Consider the following 27,948-nt stretch of genomic DNA (forward strand, 5'->3'; position numbering starts at 1 on the left):
ACAACAAACTTCCATTTTGCTTAAACACTGAATCTGGAATGAACAAAGTGGAACATTATAAACACATCGCAAACACAAATTTGCAATATAAGACATCAGTGGTATTTGTTTGTTGTTTTGTATTTAAACAGATAACACAAATTCTTCTGTCTCTCCATCTTCTATTTATCTATCTCCAACGACCTCTCTTTTGGATGTAAATCTTTTTTCAAAATGATCTAAGGCTGACTACCAATATCTGGCGAATTATATATTAGATCATATGGATCATTTCCCAAAATCAAATAAAAGGCCGTAAACAGATGGAAATAAATATTTCCCTTGTTTCTCACTCCACCAGCAGATGTCAGTACATACTAAAAGTTCTGGTCTCTGAGGTTCAAGGTTGCTGTTTGTTGTCACATAAAACTTGGATGTTTGGCTATTTCGATTATTAGACTTTTTAGAAGCAACAAAAAAAATATATAAATATGTTTGCATTATTTTGTATTGAACTTTATGCAGACCAAGAGAAGAGCAGCCAATTGTTGACTGGTTATGTCGTCTTTGGGATAGACAGCAAGAAACAAGATCATCAATTGCTGATGAAGTTCTGATCGACTACACATACGATGAGCAGTTTACATGACATCATTGGCTGGCAAACAAAACCAAACAGGGAAACAAGTCATACAGTTGGAGGATGCTGGCGTTTTCCAGCATGAAACAACTGCGTAAAACAGGATTTTAAATGATGGCTAGACTCGGGGAAACATTAGCAAAAATAACGCTAGCATACGTCTAATCATATACAAACGTAGATAACTAAGCTATCATCAGACCTTTGTTTACCTGAAGCGATTCATAAGGCCGTACGATTTATTGTACGGGTAACTCACTCACAAAATAAAAGCAATGCTAACGACGGTTTGCTGGAATGTTCTGAGCCGACTTTTCAGGTAGTTGCTGTTCCACTCGAGTCCCGTAGGCCTCAGTAGCGTGAGTTTCAAACAGTTACCGACTGTCAAAAGAAATCGAGGTTTCCGACGGTTTGAGAAACTTTCATCTTAAATTCCAGGTGAATTCCCGGCAACATGAACACAAAGCTAACGGTATGTTAAGACTGTGAGGTTCAAACCCGACTTTTCAGATTGTTGCTGTTCCACTCAAGTCCTGTAGGCGCGTTTCAAACTCTGGTCGATTGTCAAACAAATCGAGGAGATGATGATGTTTCTGACGATTTTCTGAAATCGTAAAATTCCGGATTTCTGGAACTGCAACTGTAATGCTAAGACTGTAACGTTTCAACCCGACTTTTCTGTTGACGACTGTCAAAACGAATCAAGGAGCGGCTGGCATTTTCATCGTGTGTGTGCTCGGAATGCTAACGCTAACAACCAAATAATTAAATTGGGTACGAAACTCGTACGTTCCAAGTCCAGCCGTAACGCACACCGCAAATTCATCTGACGGTCATACGACCTGTCGGGAGCATCCAACCATTCCTCCATTTACGCCGCCCGACCGGACTCGAACCGCCCCCGATTCGGGAAGCGAACCGACACATAATCGGGGTAGAAAGGTGCATCATTTTTCCCGTTCTTTGCCATTTCACAGCCACAAGTCATAAGTGAGATGAAGACTTGGTAAGTGAGGGCTTTTGGGGAGGTAAGAGGCGAGCTGCAGGAAACATATGGAAGAGATCTACCACTTGGCCAGACCTCCCTCCTGCCACGTCGCACAGCGCGCAGACACACACACACACACACACACACACAAATCAATGCACGTTTATATACACACACACACACACACATTATAGAGAAGGACATGTTTGCAACTAAACGCCTTCAGAGAGGTAAACAAAGTCAGACGAGCTCAACGAGCAGGATGAGTCACAATCAAACAAATGACTGATGTGGTTTTCGGACCTTAGCTGACTTTGGTCTAAAGAGCCGCTCAACATCGACACGGTTATCATTGGTCGCGTACGCCTACTTTAGTCCCGTTCGTCTAATGCCACGGTTTCTCTGCTGTTCAAACCTTTTCAATAGCGATGAAATGGTTTCACCTGGCATTTTAGACGGTGAGTATCACCGCTTCAGTTTGTCATCATCGGTAGTAGCGTATTTAGCGCCTCTGAACAGCAAACAAATGAAGAAAAAGACGCAAACCCAAGAACAAGACGTCACACTTGTGTTACAAAATGACAAATTGACGACGATAAGTGTGAAAAACACAACAAGCGAGTACATTTTGCGCCCATGTCCAAAAATGTGACAATACGCAAGCCATTCAGATTTTACCCAGATTGTGATGTCACAGTCAGGCTAATTTACATCACGCTTTCCCAACAACGAGTTTCCCTTCCCGTGACTCGGCAGGTACGCTATTCGAAGTTTTCACAAAGTATCACAAAGGATCACAAAGTATTTGTTCACAATTATTCATCATTGTGTTCATTGAAATTTTATGCATCCAAAGTACAAGTGGTAACGGTACACGGCATCGGCGAGGACTCAGGAGTCGATACTTGTGCTGGTATCGGTCTGAAACAAAAGTGGTATCGAACGTCGCTGATTTGACAGAGAACCTGTACAACTCAACTGCAAAACAAATGAAATCTTTTACAGAGGGGAAATAAAATTAAAAACTCAGGTAATCTGGTTGCACAAGTATGCACACCCTCTTCTCGGTGGGAGGTGGCTGTTTTCAAAATGAACCAATTACATTCAATCTCATATGAAGTGGGAGTCTGCACACACTTGTCCCGATTTAAAGTGCCCTTGATTAACCCTAAATAAAGTTCAGATGTTTTAGGAGGCTTTTCCTGACGTTTTTATTTGCTCTCTGGGAGGAGCCTGAAGGTTTTGTGCTAACACTGACTGTTATTTGGAACTGTTGATAATTCCCTCCACTTTGACTAAGGTTTGTAGTTCAAGTTTGTAGAGTTTTTATATTTTCGATTCTGATACTACCTCAGAATCTGGAAAATTCCTGGGGCAACAAAAGCGACACGGGGGGAAAAAGACAGCTTTCCCAGGCAGTGTGAAAGGGGCCAAAGAATCACAAACTATTAGGCATAGGCATCCTATGTCAGAGCATAATAGTCGCTTGATTAAGAGCAGACTTAGTTTGAATTCCTAAAGCTCGCTGGAAAGCCTGCACGCGAATGATCCCTTTCCCAAAAAAAGAGGGGAAAAAAATTCCATCACAGATTTGTGGCTCTTCTGACAAGGTCCATGAAAAATGTACCACTGGTACGATCCTTATAAACTCTTGAAAACTTCAAAGGTTTTCAAAACCAAAATGTGACTTTTCACTGATGAATTTTTGGAGACTGATTAATCTAAAGGTGCACTGGAAAAAACTAATCTGACCTAGTGGAAGGAATAATGGGCTCCTGTGTTATTTTAACCTGTGATTACCTTTGATTGCGCTGAAAGGCCGGAAGAAGCTCACGTTGCCAGCGTGTTTGAAGTGAGGCGTAAAGGGGGCAACGGTCGAGTCATTAGGGCGCCGAGGACTAACATACTTTCGGCTGCTTCTCGTGAAAAAATGAAAACCTCGTCCATCACTTCACAACTTGCCGAAAGCTAGAAATGCGAGATCATAGACAACCCCGATGTAGCCCAATCCACCGAGCAAAGAGGAGCGGAGCCGACCTACCTCGAGATAATCTAAACTTTGCCCGAAAGTCAGCTAGCTTAATTTGAACACATCACTAGCAATGCCACAGACGGGCTAACAAATAGCGTCGGTGTCGAGGTGTTTATAAGCAAAAGAGATCTGAACAAAAACACACAGAGATAATATACAATTTCTCCCAGTCCCAGGCGTATGTTCTTTATCTTCTGAGAAGAACAACTAATATTACTGTGGCTTACTGAGGACTTTCGACCGTCTCCAAATGTATATCTCTGTCCATATTATACTGCCCACAAAATGCCAAGGCCCGCACACCAGAGGGAGCAACACAATGTCTACTGAATTGCAGCAAACAATGTGGCAAAAACAATTTCATTTCTTTAGCTTCTTTTAAATGATGTCATTGCTGTATGTTTTTTATAAAGTACACAACTCTAGTGTGCCATTTTCCTGATCAATACTCATCCGTTCACCTATTTGCGTGTTTTGGGTGCTTTTTCTAAAATGCCCTAAGATGCCACAAGATGGCGCCAAAGCCCCGTCTACTTCTCAAGGAGTAACGTCGTACAGTGATTGGTGAGGATGTTGAAGCGATACATCCCAACTGAGAGACGAGCTTTGTATGTCGAGGAGGATCTAAGTTTAGCGGTATCGACTGCCGTGGACAAACTACTTCACAATGCCTTGTATCTAGCATAGTATAATAAATATATATGATATACTGACAAAGGAACAACAGCAAGAATAGTCAGCGGCATTGTATGTAGCTAAAGGCCATGCATGTATCAATAAAGCTTTATACTGTGTAAGCAGTTGAATACTACTGTACACATGAATAAATATTATACTCCACCACGCATACTATATATGCAGAGGTATCTGTGAACAGCAGCAAGAATAGTCAGCGGCATTGTGTGTCGTCAAAAAGTACACTTTTAAAAGCAGTTGACGAGTACATTAGGTTTCCAATGTGCTTCTACTTGTCTTGATCAAACATGACTCCTGTCAGCTGTCGTGAATTACACGGGATCTTTGCTTCGAGTCACGCTGCGGACATCTCGGGGCTGCCGACTGTTTATCGTAAAGAGCCTTTCATGGCTGCCTGTCTGGAAGTCCTTATCCTAGCCTGAGGTATACCGAGACGGGCTCTTCCCACCAAACGTCCTCGGCAATTGGAAGGCGAAGCTTTAGCTACGAGCTTAAGCTGCAATTTTTTCGTGGCGCTTGCTCTGCGTTGCTTTTGTAGCATTTCACACCGTCCGTCAAAGTCGGCTTTTCACATCATTTTCTTGTGTCGCTGTTCTATGTGAAAGGAAACGACACAGATTGTGGGTTTGAAGTTGACCCGCAAATTTGTCGGCTTCTGCGGTAGTACCGAGCGTAACCAGGACATAATAGCGGAAAGCCAGAACCTAGAGTGTGACGTTCAACATTTGACCCTCACTTCTCCCGGATTTGTGTAGAAAGCAATTGTCCGGACACTGATTCTGATTACAGAATGTCATGAAAGGCACCGAGTCCAAATGCTGTGCAAATGCAAATGTTGTGTCTCCAGACTCTTTCACACCGCTTGTCAAAGCTGTTTTGTTTTTTTTTTCCTCAGTGTGATGCTGCAAAATTTCCGGCTTCTGAGGTAGTATCGGACAGGTAACCGGGACAAGAATAGCGGAAAGCCAGGAGAGAGGGTATTTGGGTTTAATACCGAACATTTAGTTCTCCTCCCTTTTGTGTTGAAAGCAACTGTCAACTATTTCATTCGTTGCACCAGCTGCTGTGGGTGACGTTTAAATCAAATGATCCGATGCCGTGTTGCTGTGGAAATGAGTAAACAGATCCGGCGATGTCCTAGTTTGTTGGCCTCTGTGTGAAAGACATGCGGATGAAATGTCCATTTCTGGATGATTTTCTGCATGAGAAACAAACAGGAGGCTGATGAAATTGTCAAGTGAGACTGGAGGTTTTGGACGACATGGCTGGGAGGCATACGGAGAATATTAGTGGCTTGACTGGGCTGCGCTGCTTGTGCTGGTATTGGATGTTCGACGTCTGCCATGTGATTCGCACTGCGGTCATTTTCCCGTCACGCATGAAGAGACTAAGGTACACTTGACTCGTGTCTCTCAAGTGGGATTCATGCCGACTTTGAATCAAAAAGCAAAATACATCACAGGCGAGGTGGTTTTGACTTGAAGATTTAAACAGTGATTGGTTGAGGGTGATGTACTCGCTCGTTGCGGGGGCTCGGACGCACTTTGTTGGCGTTGGCTACCCTGTTTGCATTTTAAGGCTCGTTGATGTATTGCATTAGAATTAGATAAGCCCTGAGTCATTTGTTCGCTCTGCGCTCATTTTGTTTGTATTTCTGTCTGTCTCATGAAAGCTTAGAGATAAGGACTTAAAATTTGCGCTTCTCGGGAGAATTGATGGGCGGCAGTGTTGAGAAAAGTGAATTATTTCCAGAAACCGTGGATACCGGTGGAAAACAACAACACCATGGGCGTATTGCATCATAATTAGAATCCGTTGCATAGTCATTTCAGTGAATCGTATCCGCAGCGTAATTGGAGTGAATGATAAATTGTCAATGTTGTGGCGAGCCGGTGAGCCGACAAAGTTGGACGGCTGTGTCATTAGCTGCTAGCGGGCCATGGAACTCCGGCGGACTGGTGTTGGCTCCGTCCAATACGCCAGCGCGTAGATTCACACAACAGAGGCACGTAAAGGAAAGTTAGCTGTTTGGTGTGTTCGCTAGCCCGGCCGCGAGCTGAACGAGTGAGCCTAAGAGCTAACGAGCTAGCGAGTTAAGGCGCAAAACAGCTCGGGCCACTGCGGCACAGTCGTTTAAAAGGTTAACACAAACATTAAGCATAACCTCAGTGGCACACGTTGTCGTTGACGACAGCGAATGTCAACGTATATTTGATTGACAGGGGAAGGGGTCGTCTTCAGCGGAATAACCACATAGTAGCCGGGTTTACATGGAGACTTTTTTGCCATTCCCATTGAAATCAATTCGATTGAAGATCTCTGGTCAACTGTTTACATGTGACGTGATCTATTCCGATCGGGTGCGTACAATTAATCGGAACAGCCATGTGATATGCGCACGCCGTCGCGAACGTCACGTCATTTGTCAAGATGGAGTTCCGTTGTCTAGTCAGCACAGTAGTTGAGATTGTTTTTATACCTTTATGTAAAAAAAAAAAACAAAACAAAAAAATGTGACTTATAGGTAGTTAAAAAAACAAGATCTCCATCGCATACGAGCTCCGTCGGGAGCCGCCATATTTATGCAGTGCGTAACGATGATGTCACCGCACGTTTACGTCGAGACGAAGCATGCCCAGACGGAGCTTTTCCCGCCTCAATTCTGAATGATAGTATACATGGGAAAAAAAACATGACTTCTGATCAGTTTGGCAAAAGGAATATTCCAAATGAAATTCCATTCGGATTCGGCCTGTTTATTCCGACTGAGGTGTTTACTGTGTATGGGGCATTTTCATTCAGTTTGGGCTTCTAATCGCAATACAAGGCTCCATGTAAACCAGTCTAGTTAGTCTTGCAGCTCTTTATTCTTAATTTCAGACACAGGGGGATACATAATCACAGAGTAAAGAAAAACAATTTAATAGAGAAAGAAGAAAGTAAATTAGAACAACAACAAGAAAAAAATAAGGCTGGCCTTGTTTTTCATGACTTCAGAGGCAATCAAAACGTTTATCGTGATAGTTTTGGGGAAAATCTATGAGAAAAAGGTTTTATCGTGACAGGCCTACGTTTAAACGTATTCTGCTGCCGTTGAGATAAAATTCCAAACAACACGATTTGCTGCACATGAAATCGTTCAGTACGTTTGCACATCAGGTTATTTAAATTCAATCAAATGTGGTTTCAATACACACGCGTGCGGTGAATTTTATACCGGATTACAAAAATATGTTGTTATGTCTTCTTCTGGTTGGGTTGAATCAGTCGTGTGGCAAAGCAAGCCTCATTCTCTCTCTCTCGAGACAGTTCATTGGTGTTGCTGTTTGCGGTCAGCGTCAATGTGTTTTTCACGTGTGCACTTCTTGGAAGTTCCCATGTTAATGCAATTAAGTCTGTTTTCAGAGAACGCCATGCTCACAAATATTTCTCCCAGCGCTAATTGTGATGAGGGGAATACGGCCGCTGTCGCCGTCTGGAGAAAATGATTTTTTTTTTATTGGACTCATCTAATGGTGTCTGTGATTTTCTCCATGTCTGACCATCTCTGTCATATTTTAATAAGGTAAAACGATGTCGTTATTGCGCTGAAGTAGATTTAAGTGTATGGGCACTTGGGTATTCCTTTTTCTGATGACTAAGTTTTACGCCGTACATTTGGCTATACATTAAGTGAACCACGACTATGTCGTCCATTTGCAAATTCACCATTTTATTTGGAACCTTTATTGCACCGTGGCCATCTCGTGGCATTTTGGCGCCAAGGAATCATGCTGAAATAAGTTCAGGAGCTTTATTTAGACAAAAGTAGTGTATTGCCACAATCTTAATATCGTGAGCTAAGCAGCTGCATTTAGAAAAAAAGTAGTGCTTAGCCAGTATCTTGTGGCATCACAGTGCCAAAGAACTATGTTGAAGTGAAGTGAGGAGCTTCGTTTAGAGTAAGTACTGCTTTGCTGCCATCCTGTGATATCTTGGTGCCAAGGAACTATGCTGAAGTGAGTTGAGGAGGTTGATTTTCACAAAAGTAGATCCCGAAGAACTATGTTGAAGTGAAGTGAGGAGCCGAATTTAGACAAAGCAAGTGCTTTGCCGCCGTCTTGTGGTATCTATAGGAAATGATATATAAAAACCTTTTTCGTGGGGGGGTGTCAATTACTTGGCGATTTTGACTATTCGCTGCCTATCCACTTGAATCTACACTTTCTTCCTTATTTTGTCAAAATAGGCTTGTTAGTTTTTTTCAACCCTTGTGGATGAAAACAGTACACGCGAGTACTTTTGCCATTTTGAACGACAAATGATTTAGTCAGTGAATCCAACACCTAAAACTGTTTTACCAGCTGAAATATTTTCTACAAGCCCCTGTTGTTGATGTACTGTTTACACAACCTGATTTGAATATTTGCCGCACATTTCTGTCTGTGAAATTCTTGTATTTGTAATATTACATTTATGCGTAATGACCAATAATTAAAGCTATCAATTGAAGACCAAAATGTTCCAGCTGGCGGCGGGCTGACATCTGGTTTCGATTGCGTTTGTTAGACGTTTTGGACGCTCCGAGTTACGACTACATTCAAGTCTACCTTCAGTCAATCTCCTCGTACAGAGGCCACTTTTGGCTCGTCGTCACTCTCGTTCCACATGAAGAATGTGCGACACACGTGAGATTTATTAGCCATGTACAGTGACGTTTTGTCGTTAGAGTTGGGCGTTTCATGTTGAATCAACTGACTTTTGCAGCCAAGCTCACCCACACCTTGTGACAAATTTCTCATCGAAGGGTCTTCCATCTACTCTATCTAGTGTACCTGGTTCCAATTCACGGGAACTAAACCCAAGATCTCAAAACTTTGTTATATTTTAAATGTGTCAACACAACTCCATCCCAAAATCATGTTCTATCGCTAATTTAAAAAAAAAAAAAAAAAAAACAATTGCTAATTCATTACCATGATTCATGTCAATGATTCAAATTCTACAATACAGCAAGAGCTCGCTGGTGTTAGCGGCTAGCCTGTCGAGGGCCCGGTTGGCTCGTAAGAGCTGGCCAACTCCTTTTCAAAGTTCTTATTAGATCTGCGTGAATTCAATACAGAAAACAATGAGCAGCTTAATACGTCAAAATTGTGAATTTGCACACTTCATGTTTGAAGCTGACACAGTTGCAGTTCCTATCAAAGCGCTACTCAAACGTACCTACCTATTTTTTACTCATTATTGTCTAAAAAAACAGAATACGGTATTGCAATTTAAGTTTATTGTGAGAGCATTACAACAAGCAAATTTCGTTGAGTCGGTGAATGGCATTTGTACACAGTGTATTAAAAAGTTCATAAAATATTCCCTTTAAGGCCTTTACCGAAATAGGTCTTTAAAAAGGATACGTAGCATTGGAAGTTGTTATTCTTTATGCAGCTCTTTTTGCTGCGCTCGATCAATGTTGTTAACGCAGTATTCACTTGGCCACATCTGCTCTGAATCTAGCTGACAGCGGAAAGCATGCCATTCTAAACATAGTCCTTAAATAATTCCTCTCAGGATTCAAGATGTCAAAGCAATAAACTACATCCTCAATGCATGAATTTTATTCCACAAAGCTTCACAAAGATATGTAAGGACATGTATCAAAGCAACATGGCAATCCTTCCACACCTTCACTGTTGTTTTCCTCGATGTGCATGCAGATGTTTTAGCAATCGCGCTTTTTTTTTTTTTTTACCCCGAAATCCTCCAGGACCGAATTCCAAGACGGAATGCCACGATTTGAAGAGAGTCCGAGCATAAGGAAAAGCCATCATCAGTGCGTAGAGGAAGACCAAATCGCTCTTTCCCACGTGGGTTCGCTTCCAAAATATTTACAGTAATACGCAAGCGAGTCATTTGATTTACTCAGTGGACGAGCTGCTAAACTTTTTCCTTTGATGATTTATTTCGATGTCATGTCATGAAAAAGATGGCTGGATTAGAACATCTGGAACACCATCAAGTTCAGTTCACTCACTTATGAGCGTAGCGAGCAGCAGACACATACTGTATTTGGAACCGAACGCCTTTGCAAAGTGTCGTTTACTCGAGTTATTTATCCACAATTATTTTGTTTAATCATTAAACAATACCAAATAAACAACAATAATCAGTTAATAAACAGCAATCAAGAAAGAACATTTTAAATGACCTTTAATGCAAAATAATTTTGTTCGAACAGAGGATGTATATGTATGGTAGAAACAGGTGGCAAAAAGTGAGAAAGTTGAGGAATCCTCATCAAACACCGGTTTGGAACATCCCACAGGTGAACAGGCGGGTGCCACGATTGGCTAGAAAAGGAGCTCCCCTGAATTGCTCAGTCGTTCACAAGCAAAGATGGGGCGAGGTTCGCCTCTTTGTGAACAAGTGCGTGAGAAAATAGTCCAGCAGTTTAAGGGCAATGTTCCTCAACGGACAATTGCAAGGAATTTCATCATCTACGGTCCATAATATCATCCAAAGGTTCAGAGAATCTGGAGAAATCACAGCATGTAAGCGGCAAGGCTGAAAACCAACATTGACCTTCGATCCCTCAGGCGACGCTGCATCAAAAACCGACATCGATGTGTGAAGGATATCACCGCATGGGCTCAGGAACATGTTTCAAAACAAACACTTTAAAAGCTTTTACTAAAAGGTCCAATTCAACTGAATTCTACTTCACTCATGTACTGCGCTGGATTTTTGGAAAGCACTGATGTAACAGATCCGTGCATGTGGTGCATTTTAAAAATGAAATGTAGCACTGGAGCACAACAACTTTGCCCACCCCTGATTTACACCATACCGCATGTAAATAAATAAAGAAAAAAAGGGGGGGGGGAGGAAATCTGGCAAAGAAGTAGGGGAAAACTTTCCATTGCCGAAAATTGATGCGAGTGTGCCGAGTGTATTTCACAGCTGTTGACTTGCGGCTGCTTTTGGACTGGATTTAGACTTTGTCAAAACGAAAAGACATGTCGGGCTTCCCCGCATTTTTTTGTTGTTGTTGTTGTTGTTGTTGTGCGTGTGCCTCAATGCTTCTTCTTCTTCTTCTTCTTGACAAGTTGCAGCGACGGGGAAAAAATGAGCGAGGATGAGCGCGGCAGCGGCAGCAGCAAAGATGAGTTCAACAGCAAAACACTTAAATAGAAAGCATGTGACCCTCTCGGGCCTCACGAGGAGAAGACGAATAAGAAAAAGATATAAACATTCATGGAACATGAGCCGCCGCTGTTACAGGTGTGTTAGCAATTATGAGCACCTTTAAATTTTTATGGCTGGAGGAAGAGGGCCAGAGAGGAGGTTGCCCCCCCCCCCCCCCCCCCCCAGTTGTCAGTGTGGTAAAGACGCACAACATCCGCATTTAAACTGCTGTTTTCTCGGACAAGGTTTTTTTTTTTTTTTAAAGCTTGAAAGTTGGCCAAGTCAAAGTTTGTTGCAAAACACGACAGGTTAGAGTCAGACTAGAGTGTGTGCTGTATTCTGATATTAGATGTTATTACTATTCTCTCGAACCTAACCCTCTTTAGAGCTGCAAGTGTCGGACTGAGGGCCTCAAGTTCTTCAGCAAAATAGCTTGATAAACTTGTGAATTGCTGTCCAGGCCCTGGGGTAACAAAGCACACGCATACGATGATACTCCCACCGCCATGCTTCACAGTTGTGCTGTGCCATTTTTTCCTCCACACATGATGTCGTGTGTTCCTCCCGAACAATTCAACTTTGGTTTCATCTGTCCCACAGAATATTTTGCCAGTAGTGCTGTGGAGCATCCAAGTGCTCGTTGGCCAACTTCAAACATGCAAGCAATGTTTTTCTGGGGAGGGCGGCAACGGCTTCCTACTTGGCGTTATCCCATGAACCCCATTCTTGCTTCATGTCTGACGCGTGTAAGATTTGTCTGCTGACAGTAGGGTTCTTTGTACTTCATTGAGCATTGTGCTCTGTGCTCTTGCGGTCAACTTCACAGGACGGCCACTCCTTGGGAGAGAAGCAACAGTGCTGAACTTTCTCCATTTATAGACAATTTGTCTTACCGAGACATTTAGATAGGCCTGCACGATGACGACCAAAATAATAATCACGATTCTTTTGATCAATATTGCAATCACGATTATTAGCTACAATTATTTCTAATGTTAGGAAAACATATTTTTATTGCGCAACTTTTCAACAAACAATGTGTTACAGTTTTCAATGCAAAATCAATCTTTCATTAAGAATTAAAGATAGCTAATAATAAAAATAAAGCCATCCATCCATTTTCTGAACCGCTTATTCTCACGAGGGTTGCGGGTGTGCTGGCGCCCATGTCAGCTTACTTCGGGCGAGAGGCGGGGTACACCCTGAACTGTTTACCAGCCGATCGCAGGACACGTGTAGATAAATTTACCCCCCAAAAAATTCTACTTTAGCAAGGGCTAACTGAATCAATATGCTATTACAAAGTGCAATCATGAATAACAACTTAATGGAAGCAAATACAGTCAATGCACGAAACGCAATGACATTAGGCTGTAACTTTTCATTTCAGAAAATCCCCGTCGTCAACGGTTGTGAATTGTCACGGACGGGTACGTCTCAGTTGTTCTGCTCGACCATAGATCGGTCGTGTACAGTCACGTACGGCAAAGAACTCCACAGTTGTGATTTCCCTCTCTTTTTACTCCCGAAAAGTCGAAGTCAAGGCAGCCACCATAATGATCGTTAGTTGTGTCTTACCATGACACGCTGCCTCTCCGCCAACGTGCTGAGAAGAGCAACTTCAAAATAAAAGCTGCAAAGATGTTCACTGCATTGAACATCAATGCCATTTTAGGCTTTTATTTTGAAGTTGGCCCCAGAGCGTGGCGCATTTAATGAAGCCTTAACCTTACGCTGACTACGTTGCGGGCACTGCTGCATATTAAAAAAGTGCTTCATTTGCAGCAGTTGCCCGTATTTTAAATCGCCGACGATCAGTCTCATTTAATCGTGGCAGCCAAAATCGCGATCATGATTAAAATTCGATTGATTGTGCAGCCCTACTTTTAGAGACATTTTTTTTGAAATAACATTTGCAACTTTTTAAAAGTCAACAATTCTTAATCGCAGGTCTTTTGAGCGAGGCATGGTGCGTATCAGCTAATACTTCTTGACAGGAGTCCATTTGAACCGAGCGTGTTTTTTGCTAGTGGCCAGAACGCCAATCTTCTCACATTGATCGGACTCCAGGTTGGCTCACACCTGACTCTGATTAGCTCTTGGAGAATCCATAGCCTCGAGCACAGGTGTCAAACTGGTGGCCCGGGGGCCAGATCCGGCCCGCCACATCATTTTATGTGGCCCGCGAAAGCAAATCAAAATCGCTAATTGTGTTCTGGTGTAATACCATTGAGACATTTACAAGCATTGCCCCTTTGAAAAGAAATGTAATAGTTGAAAAACATGTTTTTCTAGGCTTCTGATTTCAAAAGTGGTCATTCATCAATGTGTTGTGTATACTGTAATTACAGTATATGAGGTAATCTTTCCTTTATATGGCTTCACAGTCGTAGCGGCCCTAGCTGCGATGTGGCCCGTGACAAAAATGAGTTTGACGCCCCTGGCCGAGAGGTTCATCTACTTGTTCCTCCCCGTCCTGTGAATGTTTACATTACGTTCAATAAAAAAAATATGAAAACAAATAATTGTTTGTGTTCATCCAACTCATTGTGTTAATTCTTGTGATTGAGATGAAGATCAGACCGCATCTTATGACCAATTTATGCAGAAATGTAAGAAACTCCAAAGGGTTCACATGCTTTTTCCTCCCATTGTATCCAAAAAAAAAACAACAACCTCGTAAGTTGTGTCAATCGCATCTCAAGGCATCACTGTACTTCCTTGATGACAACGACTGTACTACTTGATTAGGCTTATGTAAACTGTCTGCCGTACAAGTAGTCGAAATAATCCACATGGTCAATATGACAGTGAGCTGGCTTTTCTAGTGGCAGGTGTGAAGTGGCTGGGCCGTTTGTCTCTGAAGACTTTCCACTTCCAAACTTGATGACGTGAGCTGGAGCGTCTGGCCTGGCATAGACGAGCGCAGACTGGAGGCCCGCCGTGATGCATTAACCCCGCGCCACCCGCCAACTCTCGAGGGCTACCGACTGACACTTTTATAGCGCGCTGGCTGGCATGTTATGTAATCCGCCTGCGTTTACCACGTTTATTAAGACCTCACGCTATGATGTGCGACGACTGGGACAAGTTGCAGTTGTCAAACTCTGACTTGAGGAACGTTCATGTGCCGTCATAGTTCGTTACGTAAACCAAAGATTTTAATCTCTTTAAGGAGTTTGAATTTTGGCTACATTACAGGGTTGTGCAGTATGGACTTATAATAAAACCAGATCTTTTCAATCAAATCTCATCTTTTTTTCCCCCTAATATATATTCTTTCCCACTAAAATCAGATTCTTTTCATCAAAAATGTTCCCCTTCGCTTATGGAAAAGGCAAATGACAATTTCAACATTCAAAACAAGTATTGCTGTTTTTGTTATCCCTTATGGGATATTCTTTAATTAAAACAAGCTTTATCCGTTTTGATTTCCCCCGCAACAACTTCCTCAGAAATAATGGAAACGTACTTTTGTGGGGAAAAAAAAACACCTGCGTCAAAACATGTATGCAAACATAAGCCTTAATAAATTAACATTTTAAACAATTTCAACATTTCTAAGTATAGCAACAAAGTCCTCGTACTCCTTTTTGGACTACAGTAAACAATGTTTGAGGAGGGAATAGTTGTATTGTAAATTGTTCTTTTTGTTGTTGTTGTTTTTTTTTACTGCATATTCGAAATAAAAAGTTCAATCAGTCAGAAACGCTGACTGTGCTGTTTTGTAAACGCAGCTGCGTTAAGTGTGATCAGTGCACGTCAGCGGGGATGTGCTTTGAACTACGCCAATTAAAAAAAAAAAAAACGGATGAAAAAATATTGCTTAACTCATTCACTGCTGTGCATGTTTATTTTCATCCAAAGGAATCCAAAAGTGTGCTGCTGCCGACAATTATACTCGTCAAGTATGTTTTCAACGGGTGGGAGTGGAGGAGGATCACGTCCAGCTTGTCTGTGAAATCCAAGCCTCCATATAACTGCACTGACAACATACACCTGTAGATGGCAGCATTGCATTGCTTTGGATTTGATATCAGCACCGCTTTTGAGTTGAAGATCAAGATTAGGCGGTGAATTTCGGCTTGTCAGGTCGATTATGAGGAAGAGAAATACCAACATTTTGGAAGTCGGACAAGTTTAGGCACCTCACATTCGAACAGAGGATGTATATGTGTGGTAGAAACAGTTTGTGTAGTGGTAGTTTGTAGAAAGTGTGTGTCGTGATGTTCAGAAAAGATGACGCAGTTCATGGAGTTAAATGAGGAATGCCATGTACAACCCCAATTCCAGTGAAGTTGGGATGTTGTGTTAAACAAATAAAAACAGAATACAATGATTTGCAAATCATGTTCAACTCATATTTGATTGAATACGCTACAAAGACAAGATATTTCATGTTCAAACTGATCAACTTGATTGTTTTGAGCAAATAATCATTCATTTAGAATTTGATGGCTGCAACAGGTTCCAAAAAAGCTGGGACAGCTGGCACAAAAAGAGTGAGAAAGTTGAGGAATGCTCATCAAACACATCCCCCAGGTTGGAACAGCCCCCAGGTGAACAGGCGGGTGCCATGATTGGCTAGAAAAGGAGCTTCACAAGCAAAGTGCCTGAGAAAATGGTCCAACAGTTTAAGGACAATGTTCCTCAACGTACAATTGCAAGGAATTGAGGGATTTCATCACCGACGGTCCATAATATCATCAAAAGGTTCAGAGAATCTGGAGAAATCACTGCAGGTAAAGCGGCAAGCTTCAGCTGTTCAACAGTCCAGGGTCTCCGTTGTCGTATTTTACGCTTCATAATGCGTTCCAAACAGGCGTTTCTTTTTTGCCACATGTCCCAGCTTTTTTTGGGTACGTGTTGCAGCCATAACATTCAAAGTTAATGATTATTTGCCAAAACCAATAAAGTTTGTCAGTTTGAACATGAAATATCTTGGCTTTGTAGTGTATTCAATTAAATATAGGTTGAACGTGCTTTGCAAATCATTGTATTGTTTGTATTGATGTTTAACTTAACGTCCCAATTTCATTGGAATTGGGGTTGTACAAATAGTCGTGCGTCTGGAGTGAAATTTAACATCTGCCTATTTTTGAAAATAGGCAGATAGGCAAGCAAGCCCTTCTCCCTCATTGTGAGGTCACAGTGGGGCTAATTAACATAATAACCACCCACACACCAAGGTTCTCGGCCAATGATTTGGATGCTAGGCTGGACCAAATTCCAGCGTGAAAGAGGGTTATTTGTTTTTGTCACTGTGTCGCTTGTTTGTTTCAAACGGGTCAATCTGACCCCCAACACAACAGGTGGGTTGAAAGTGTGATTAGTTTGACTTGATTGTAGTTTTATTATATACCTATTTGGATGTTTGAATGTTAAAAAAAATATGAAGGTTTTATGTAGACAGTTTGACCCTTGGAGCAATTCTTTCTATTTACATGACTTTTGGAGGAGGGAGACGCGGCGGTTAGGAAAGGGTTAAAAAGTCTGCTTTTTGAGCACGCCGCTTCAGCCTTTAAATAGCGTCATTTGACACACGTCCCACCGAGGGGGCTCGAAGCGCAGCTCATCTGCTGACCCGATCGGACTCAAGACGTATGGCGAGCGGCATGAGGGCGCTCGTGCTGACGTGCATGGTGCTGGCGCCGTGGCTGGGAGCCGGCTCGGCCGCGGGCTTCCGCGGGGACGCTCGGCTCGTGGCGCGGGCCTCGCCCGGAAGGCACCTCGCTGGCTTCTTCGGCAACTACTTCCAAGCGACGCGGGCAAGGGTAAGAACCGACTTACAACTTGCTTGTACAGTATGTTTCACTTACAAATGTGTTATATAAAAGCACAACAAATAATTAAAAGGACAAAATCAAAACAGGTGTGCGCCGAATGAGATTAAAAGTGTAATAATTCCGCTAAAACCGAATAATGGCTTGAAAGGTTTGGCAAAGACTGCTTGAAAGGATATTTAATGATACCATCTAAATGGCAGTGAGTCAAGTTGGCATTATGAGTTTCTTTTAAAGACAATTCATTTTGACAGGTTTCAAATATGAACATCAACTCTATAAAATCTTGTTTTATTTTGAAAAATGTTTTTTTCATTTTTATTAGCTTTAAAGAGGCTTTGGTTTGGGGGCGAGGGTGCGTATGTGAGGGACGGGGGGGGGGGGGTCCGTGGCTTCAGAAGTTTAGGAAAGAGCGTTGGACAGACTTTGTTTGTTTTGGGGCGTTTTAGGGTCTATGTGGGGGCGATGGGTGCGGATGTTAAAGGGAGGTGCGTGGCTCAAAAAGCTGGGGAAGGATTGCTTTAAATGATACGACAATGCCTTATTACACTTTTCTTTTTTTTTTTTTTTTTGCTAGGCTGTGTGCGCGTGTGGAAGAGGGGGTGCGCCAACTCTGTGGAAGGGGGTGTGTGGCTTAAAAAGTTGGGGAATGACAGCTTGAAATGATATAATCTAATTTCAGTGACTTACGTTTTCATCATTCCATTCTTTGCCAAATTTTGTTGACTATAAACTGTCATTTTAAGAGTTAATTTCTAACACTAACCTTAAACTGTGTTCTTGTTTTTTTCCTGGCGACACATCAAAATGGACCTTAAACCAATTTAGCGTCCTGTGTCCTCCTTTATTTGCGAAACGCTGCTCTTTGCGCGCAACCCCTCTTGGCTGAGGCCAACGTTTCCTCAGAGCAGACCGACACTCCACACTGGAAAGACTTTACATCCACCGCAGAAACCCTCACAACCACTACGAGCGCCCATTTCGCAAGCCCTGCAGCCAAGTAAAACCAAACGTTTGGCTGCTTCGTGCTGAAAACGCCGCACGAATCGAGCAAGTCCATTTTTCAATGTTATCTTCTCTTAGCACTCTCGGGACCAGTTGTTTGGACCGAACAGTTGAAAATTACAAAGTTGTCCCATCAGCTGTTAAACACTAAGTCAATTTGGGAAATACTGAAGTGTTCCAACTTGAACACCAGACTTGATGGTCCATTGTTTTTTCCTGGGTAACATGTTATTTGGTCATAAAAGCTGCGAACGTGCTGGAACGTCGCACTTCCATCAAAGACCATTTCGAAGGGTCACAGGCCAAGAATGCGGAAAACAGCCTATTTCTAATTAAAACCCGTTGATGGGTCAGAGAAGGTCCAAGTAGAGTAGTAGTCAGGGAGATCTGGGCTACTCAGAACTAGGAACTATTATCTAAATTTTGCAAAAGAAAGCCCCAACTAGGTGGGGTAGCACTTTCGATAAGTCCAGGAACCGTTTGACGGAACATGCAGGAACTACGAGTACAGTCGTCCCTCACGGTTCACTTTTTTTGCGGTCTCACAGATTTTTCAATTGTCCATTTTTCACGACATAGGGTGTTGCGCTGATCATTTTCCCACAATGACTACGTTACTGCAGATTCATGAAGCGATCATCGCGAGCCAAGCGGAAAGAGCGCATAAAAGACAGAGAGTAACCAAAGTTTGGGATCATTTCACTCAAAAAGAAGCTAAGGTGCAATGTGACTACTGCAAAACAAAACTGGCTCACACAACAGCTACACTAATGTAAACATTGTTAGCTAACTTACTATAGCCTACCACCGCTAGTAAGAACGTATTACAACGGCGCCACAAGTGGTCAAGGATCGAAACAGCCGCGGTGCACTTTCGGTCACTTTCTTGAACAAACGGTAACAAAACTCAGAACCATTCATGCAACAACTGACGCCCAGACACTCAACAAACTGGCTAACGGGTTAGCCAGTTAACAGCCCGCCAGACTCTCGCCAGACTCTCATTCGCTGACTCCCACGTCACTCACCAGGCCAGGCCTTGCCTTTTAAAGCCACACACATTCAAAGTGTAGAACGTGAGGAGGGCGGCACCAAGTCGACAAAAATAATACCTGCATAAAGCTTTAAATATATATAAATAATCAAATAAATACATGGTGGCTACTGTGTAGATTACCGGCAGTTCTATGCACATTTTAGTGATGATGATCTTTCTTGTATTTTTTAAAACAGTCCTAACTGGATTACACTGATAGCTTGAAGGAACCACTACCTGTAACTTTCTATTTTTGTATACACAAACTTGACTTTCATATCGGGCGTGATTGCTTCTGCAGAGAGCGCTGCCTTCGGCCGACGAACCAGACGATAGCCCCGTCCCGGCGGGGGGAGACGCATCAGGTAGGCCAAAGAACGAGCCAGCTTCATTTGCAAAGACTTCAGTCCCGGCGTGCGCGTTCACACGGTTGTTGCGGCTTGCGCCGTTGTGATAATTAGACGGGGTCGGGGGACAGCAGCAAAAAACTGCTGGTGTGTGGGGGAGTGAGAGTTCAAAGTAACACAGTACTGAAAGCAGAGCAGATTCAAGCATTTATTTATCCGTGACTTTGACGCAGATCCCAACAAAGTATGAGATCGCAAGATTTTCCCGCAATTATATGATGAGATGACATCCGTGTCTGGCGTGACCTGTAGAAAACTTGCCGGACGATCGCTTTCAACACAACTCCCCAGCATACAGACCTTGTTTCTAGGTCGAGATGTATTACTTCAAAATACTGTACTTTCTTGAGACCAATTCCGATTTAGGTGCAGCAATGGTTACATTTTGTGACATTTTAGCTTGTTTCAGAATGTGCACAAGAAACATGAAGAGGGGAGTGTTATTGGTGAATCGCCAGGGATAGGTTCAGCAAATTTGCCACCCCCATTTCTTATTGGAACTGTTAACAGAGAACAGTAACCGGAACAACTTCAATGCGAAAGGGGGCTTGCTTGATGCTGAATGCTAGGTTGCTACTGACATCACCGTTGCCTGGATTGCCACTTGTGTCGCAGACCTGCCCACTTGTCTGCTGTGCGTCTGCCTCACCGGCTCGGTGTACTGCGAGGAAGTCAGCCCGGACATGACCGCCGTTCCCACCCTGCCCAAGGAGACGGCCTACCTGTACGCCCGCTTCAACAAAATCAAAAAGATCAACACCAGGGACTTTGCTGACATCGGTTAGTTGTGCCATAACAGACCGGAGGCATGTCAGCGCCAAAACAAAATGATTAAGCTAGTCAGCTATTGCAAACCCCGAACTGACAAAGAAGTTTAAGTATAGCTACAAAGCAAAGAAGAAAATAAACTATGAGGTTAGGAGGTTAAAGTATACAAATTGACAAGACAAAAAAAAATACAAAAGTCATAATCTCATAAAATAAATGTTTTACCCTAAATCATCTATATTAAAAAAAGGAAAACATTTTTTAAATAACATACAACTATGCTCGAAGGATTGTGACTTTTTCCTAAAAAAAAAAAAAAAAAAAAAAAACAACTTGACATTTTTCCAAATGAAAAATTGACCAAAAAAAATGTAATCAATTTTTTAAATGACTTTTGGGAAAAAAAGAACAACAAATTCAGAGTATTCATGCAATATTTTTTTTAAGTACTTTTTTTTACCGCCACCACAAAAATCGGATTTTAAAAAAAAATTACAATTATTGTCAGATTAGGCCTTTATTTCCCTTGAAAAAAAAATCTACTTCGAAAAAGATTCAAACATTTGGGGGGAATTTAATTCTGTCTGGAAAGTAATGTTAGATTTATAAAAAATAAAAACAAAAAAAATACTTGTAAGCTTACGCTTTTTTTCCTGGACTTTTAATCAACTTTATCCATAAAAGTATTTTAAATCAAAATGATGCCATGTATCAACCTTGGCAACCTCTCATCAATCTGCGATGTGTCACAATTTAGTTCTAAAGGTTCTTCCTTCAGGTGATGTCCGAGTTGACAAGAAAAGTACTGCAATCCCAATTACGATGAGATGATGACGTCACAGCGAAATGAGTGAAAACACTGGTGGTAGTAAGTTTTCTCTTCATCACCCAACAGTGACGCTGAAGAGGATCGACCTGACGGGGAACCTGATTTCAGAGATCGAGGACGGGGCGTTCGCTAAGCTGCCGCTGCTGGAGGAGCTGTCTCTGGCGGACAACAGGCTCGTCAGGCTTCCGGCGCTCCCCGCCAAACTGATGTCGTTCAACGCCAACAACAACCTCCTGAAGACCAAGGGTGTCAAAGCTACTGCTTTCAAGGTATACATCCCTTATTACGATACCACATTTACCTTCAAATTATTATTTACCAGTGTTGCTGAGTGAAACATACCGGCAGGTCTAGAATACATATTGGCAAGTCAGTCTTATTTTAGAACAAATACAATGTCCACGTCGATGAAATTGTCCTTATCATAACCTGACAGAAACTGACCAGGCTAGTCAATTTATACCTGGCTGACAACGAGATGGAGGCAGTCCCACAGATCCCAGAGATGGTTCGGACCTTACATCTTCAGGTCGGTAAAGTATATCTTTTGAAACATCTGCCTTGGTTCATTCTTGACAACGTATCCCTCTCGCCACCAGAACAACAACATCACAGATGTCAACGTCAACACCTTCTGCAGGGCTAACGACACCTACTACCTTCGACCCAGCCTCAGCGAAGTCCGTCTGGATGGAAATCCCGTGGTCTTGTCCAAGTACCCCGACAGCTTCACCTGTATGAAAGTACTGCCTATCGGACGGTACCGGTGAAGAACCGCCAATGTTACTGCAGTCCCTTTCTAAAGATTAAGGGAAGAGTTTTGTCCTTCGGGGGACACTGAAATATTCCGGCTATTGGGGTAACTGGTCTTCAACGTTATAATCAAAGTGTGAAACGGTCAGGTCAAAGTAAAATTACAAGTTGTACTCGTCCCTTCTGGTGGGGAATATCAAGTATTCAAACCACTGTAGCCAGAACTGGAACAACTGGCTATTAACATTGAAAAAGGCTTCTAGTCCTGCTTGACTGTTGGTCAAAACTTAATGGACAGCGGAACTGTTGATGACACCTCGAAATTAAGCCCACAGAGACTATTCTAAGGTCCCCTTGAATTTTAATTGTCATGTAGCACCTTCATTAAACGTCACTGAATCTGAAATTGCCTGTAAACACTATTGTAAAGTTTTCTAAAGCCCCGTCTTTCATATTCTGATCTGCCAACTAATTCCAGTATTAGCTAAGAAAAAGTCAATATTTACGACCTGCAATGAGGGCGATGGCTTTGTGGACCTTAGTCACCTTGCCTTATTTTTTATTTATAAACTCCACTTGAATTGAAGTAGGGAAGCATTTATCATCATTTATTTAATCCATGTATGAAATGTAGCCCCAACCCGTCCAATTCAGTAATAAATATGTCTAATAAAAATGACTAAAAATGTGTAAAGGATAGTGGTTGTACAGTGATGTATGGCTTAAGATATTTGAATAAAGTTGAACTTTTTTTTTCTTTTTTTTTTAAATGTGTTTGGAATCATTGTTGGTGAAGAAGAAAACATCTGTATAAATATTTTTTTAAAGCCAAGTTGATGCTCATGCTGAGTGATGGCATCAATTTTGTGTAGGAATTACCTCAGTTTTCATGGGCTCAAAAGTATTGGGACGTAAAAAAATAAAAAATTTTAAAAAAGCAAGCGAGGATCGCCCAGCTCCCGAGAGAAAAGTCAGAATTTGGTGAGCCAAGCGCTCCAGAATTCAAAGGATTTTCATCCAAGTGTTAAAAATACTATCAACTGTCCCAAACGTTGGAATGGAACTTTTTTGCATAAAATGTAAAGGTAAAAAGGTGCATGGAAGAAATACTTCTGAACCAAACAGTCCCATTCGGTATCTTGTACCTCATATAATAACTACACCACAACAAATAGCTGTCAGTGTTTGTAACCACTAAAAATGTCCACGGATGAAAAATGCACACAAGGGCTTGTAAATGTTTGTGGTTTGTAGTTGTTAAGAGGCAGACCACCATCAATGCTGTGAAACTGTGGCCCACTTGCAACACAAAAGTCTTTTTTTTTTTATATTGCAACTTGTTGTTAGGCTTTCCCTTTCGCAACACTCCAGCGTCTGTGTGTCATTACTAGTTGCTCCTAATAACAATCACATTTGCCAACATAACAAAAAATGCAAGGGAAGCAAAATAAAACAAGAAGAAAAAAAAAAAAAAAAAACTCGCAAGCAACTAGGGAAGTATGGAAAATGCGAGTTAATGTGGCGTCCGTGCGCCAACTTGTGCAAAGATTTCCACCCTTGGAGTAAACAGAGGAGGCCGCGGCTCAGTGTTACTTCTGCAAATTGATTAAATGTTGAGTTTACGAACAGTATGCAAACTACTACATTAAGCTTAGTTCTTGTATGGCCTCTGCAGTGGACACTACAATGAATGCTCATTTGCGCAATGATGCACGTAAACATTTTCATCCAAGATCACGCTTGCCGGTTGCAAAGATTTCGGCATGTAGAGGCCCCCGAAAGGGGTATTCATCCGTTCAATGAATAATAAACAAAGAAAAGCCCAAAAAGTCATTTAAGGCCCCCAAAAAAATGTAATATGGGGCACTACGAAGTGAGCTTTGAGGGGTTGTGTTCGGGTCTCCGAAAATTAAAAAAAATATATTTAAACAGCTCAAACTGAGAGATTTCAGAAGACTGAAAGGGAAATTTGTCAATGGAATTTCGCATTGTATGACCTCATATCTGGCGCATCAGTCAGGCCCGATTCCTGCTGGGCTCTTTGACCGTGTAATCGCTAAAGGGTGGACAAGACAGCACGGACACCCCCACGCTGATAGATGAGGGTCAAAGCCATTAAGAGTCAACAATTTACAGCTGCAGACTCTCATTTTTCCTAAGAGAGCTCTGAAGGAACAAACATCCCAACATGCAGATTCAGACATTAGCAGACCATGTAAGGACGAAGCTCCCTTGCGACCAGTACGAACGAGTTCGATGGCGGTGGTGTCGCCACTTACCTGAAAGTGCTGGAAGGTGCGGCGTCGCTCATCCATCCTGTCTGCGAAGGTCCTGAGTGTCCTAAAGAACAGCAAGAGGTCCCTGCTTTCCTCCACCCTGAAACGGCGTTTTGGCACGTCAACATGAGATAGAAAAAGTCCCATTAGCCATCCACTTATTCATCCTTTTCTTATCGGGCTTATCCTGTACATGTGAGTTGGAGTCAATCCCAGCTGACTTTGGAGGAAACCCTGGACCCGTCGCCAGTCAATTGAACTCATTCACTGCCGCGGACGTGTATATCCGTCAACTGGTATCCAACAGTTTACTGCCACCGCCAAATATATTTGGCAAGTTTGTTTTTCAACGGGCAGGCGCGGTTCTCACCCAGCTTGTCTGTAAAATTCAGGATTACAAACCACTGTCATGAGTAACAAACCCCTGAAGGTCATTGCATCGTTTTGGTTTCGGAGTGGAAGATGAAGTTTAGGGGGTGAATCTCTACTTGTCATGTCAATTACAAGGGAGAGAAAGGCCAACACGCTGGAAGTCAGACAAGTTGAAGGTATCACAAAAGCAAAACGTATTAGCGTTAAAGTCACTGTTCTGCTTGACGTTTCTTTTCACAAAAAGCTTTTGGTGTTTTTGGTGAAACAAAGCCATGTTCTGCTGCTCATCATTATTAACGAATGGACAAAGCTAGAAAGAAAAAAACGGTTTCTTGTTTGGTTTGTTTGTTTTTTGGTAAGGGACCAAAGTCTACCCTTTCTTTTGGCGCTTACATTGTCACAGAACACAATATTGTGGCTCTCGAAAGATAAGTCAAAATGTTCAAAACAAGCTGCCAATATTGGGAACTGTGCTTCAAAAACGACTAAATGTGTGACACAACCATTCACATTCTCCCCTGTCGACAATTTAAAGTCTTCAACAGGGTTTACTGCATGCAAAATTTGGAGGCGGCTCGAAAAGCTCCGACAGCATGAAAACGGTTATTATCCGAGCAGCGCCGCACTTGTTGGGTTATTTTTAACCGCAATTGCAGTCGGCGCGGCGCTATGTAAGAATCAACTGGAAGGCTCGGATTTTCTTTGAACTTGTTATGTTAGGTTTAGGGCTAGGGTTGGGTCTTAAGGTGGTTTAGGATAGGATTAGGGCGGGTTAGGGTTAGTGGGAAACAATAACGCCGCCACACTTAAGTCACATACTTCTTTTCCCGCCTGGAAGCAGTAGCACATGTTCTGCCGGGATACAACGGCCAATCATAGTGCAGCGGCGCGCGTCCTGGAGCCAGTAATATTGGAGCAGCGCGTGTCCTGCCTGGAAAGTGGAAACTATGTGGAAATCCTAATAATGTGCCAGAATGTTACCACCTCTGCTTCAATTTGAGCCAGGAAAAAGCCTGCTTCAATGACCCTAATAAGCCCGAATGTGGGAGGCAGCCAGGGCACCCAAGAAAATTCTCGTCTGATATTCGAACCCAGAACCTTTGACTGTGAGCCAGACTTGTGCGGCAATTACTCACGGTTTTACGCTATTCGCAGCAGGGCAGCCCGATCCCACATTTGCTGTACTTTAACTCGCGTATTTTTCCTGAAAATTTGGTTTGAATTCCAAAATTTCCCACCTTAAGGCTCCCTGGTTGGGGTCTACAGAAAGATTATGCAGGGAACGCTAACAAAAGAAACAATCAGCTTACATGCAGAGGATCACCACTGTACCGAAATATAAAACTGATTTGTTTAAGACCATTTGGGTGAGCCCTGGAGGTGGGGCTCGACGGCAAGCGCCTGGTGGCCGGGCCTGCACCCATGGCAGCCCGAAAGGGCATCGTGGCTCCCCCTTCCCATGGGCTCACCACCTGTGGGAGGGACCATAGGAGTCGGGTGCAGTGCGAGCTGGTCGGTGGCCGAAGGCGGGGACCTTGGCGATCCGAACCCGGCTACAGAAGCTAGCTCTAGGGACGTGGAATGTCACCTCTCTGGCAGGGAAGGAGCTCGAGCTGGTGTGTGAGGTCGAGAAGTTCCGACTAGATATAGTCGGACTCGCCTCCACGCACAGCTTGGGCTCTGGTACCAGTCCTCTCGAGAGGGGTTGGACTCTTCCACTCTGGAGTTGCCCACGGTGAGAGGCACCGAGCAGGTGCGGGTATATTTATTGCCCCCCGGCTCGGCGCCCGTATGTTGGGGTTCACCCCGGTGGACCGCCTTCGGGTGGGGGGACGGGTCCTGACTGTTGTTTGTGCCTATGCACCGAACAGCAGTTCAGAGTACCCACCCTTTTCGGAGTCCTTGGAGGGGGTGCTGGAGAGAGGTCCCGTTGGGGACCCCATCGTTCTGCTGGGGGCCTTCAATACTCACGTGGGCAATGACAGTGAGACTTGGAAGGGCGTGATTGGGAGGATAAGGGTGTCCACACGTGCACTTGGCACCAGGACACCCTAGGTCGCAGTTCGATGATCGACTTTGCGGTCGTGTCATCGGACTTTCGGCCGCATGTCTCGGACACTCGGGTGAAGAGAGGGGCGGAGCTGTCAACTGATCACCACCTGTTGGGGGAAGATGCCGGTCCGACGTGGCAGGCCCAAACGTATAGCGAGGGTCTGCTGGAACGTCTGGCAGAATCCCCTGTCAGAAGGAGTTTCAACTCCCACCTCCGACAGAACTTTGCTCATGTTCCGGGACATCGAGTCCAAGTGGACCACGTTCCGCTCTGGATGTTGTGTGGCTGTCCTGGTTGACACGCCTCTGCGACATCGCATGGACATCGGGGACAGTGCCTCTGGATTGGCAGTCTGGGGTGGTGGTCCCCCTTTTTAAAAAGGGAGTAGGTAGAAAATGGATGGATGGATGGGTGAGCCCTGGGGGGGGGAGGGGTTCTTCAGGGGCCTGGGGGGGTTAGATCAAAATCAGAATGATCTTTATTTGCCAAGTATGTCAGAAACGCACATGAAATTTGTCTCCGGGAGTTGGAGCCGCTCTAGTACGACAACACACAGTCAATTGACAGAGAACACTTTGGAGACATAAAGACATCGAAAAAAAAAAACATGGCAGCAGGGTGAAGTTTCCACGGGTTGTTATTCCACCACACGGAGCCAATGGAAACAAAATGGCAAGCGAGAGAGAGAGAGAGAGAGAGAGAGTTTTATTTAAGTACGGCGCTCTCACCAACTCTGTGAGTAATTGGCTTTGACACTTTGCGTCTTCACCACGGCAGAAGTTAAAAACATGCAGCCTGTCAATGCAAATATGTTCCAGTGCGGGCACACGTTGAATTTGCCAGATTGGCGCACGTGTGGTTCAATTTGCCCCTTCAAGTGGTCTTTTGCAACTACAAATTAAACCTGAAGACTCTGACATGACCAATTTTGAGTGCCAGCCTTGAATTTTGGGGGTATAAAGTATGCCATAGCTTCAGAAAGAAATTAAAATGGGGCATATTTGTTTCATCAGATTATTGTGTATAAATTAAAAGAATTGTTTTAATGAAGAAATGAGTGTGTCATGGTCTGTGTTTTAGATTCTTTTTAGTTTTGCTTCGTGGTTTCCTGTGTCCCGTGTTGTTCGTGTCTCGTTACTGTGCCCACCTGTTCTCGTCAAGCTTGTGTCAAGC

The 27,948-nt window shown here is 43.1% G+C and overlaps 2 protein-coding genes across 3 annotated transcripts in view; one reads left to right on the forward strand and one right to left on the reverse strand.

Moving 5' to 3' along the window:
• Window positions 1-27,948, reverse strand: part of cenpp (centromere protein P) — a 69,056-nt gene that overhangs the window by 35,118 nt on the left and 5,990 nt on the right. Inside the window, exon 6 of the mRNA XM_061786371.1 lies at window positions 24,354-24,450. Coding sequence (XP_061642355.1) covers window positions 24,354-24,450 — 97 coding nt within the window. The remainder of the gene's footprint in view (window positions 1-24,353; window positions 24,451-27,948) is intronic.
• ogna (osteoglycin, paralog a) lies at window positions 17,010-22,844 on the forward strand. 2 transcript variants are annotated; one of them, XM_061785696.1, is made up of 6 exons: window positions 17,019-17,267; window positions 19,619-19,682; window positions 20,340-20,504; window positions 21,388-21,590; window positions 21,758-21,850; window positions 21,921-22,844. In XM_061785696.1, the coding sequence occupies exons 1-6, from the start codon at window positions 17,097-17,099 to the stop codon at window positions 22,089-22,091; spliced, it is 867 nt and encodes a 288-aa protein (XP_061641680.1). In that variant the 5' UTR covers window positions 17,019-17,096; the 3' UTR covers window positions 22,092-22,844. The 2 variants fall into 2 exon arrangements, with proteins under 2 accessions (XP_061641681.1, XP_061641680.1); XM_061785697.1 differs by lacking the exon at window positions 20,340-20,504 and having other exon boundaries at window positions 17,010-17,267.

This window comes from Phyllopteryx taeniolatus, chromosome 9 (assembly GCF_024500385.1).
Source record: "Phyllopteryx taeniolatus isolate TA_2022b chromosome 9, UOR_Ptae_1.2, whole genome shotgun sequence".
NCBI lineage: Eukaryota > Metazoa > Chordata > Actinopteri > Syngnathiformes > Syngnathidae > Phyllopteryx > Phyllopteryx taeniolatus.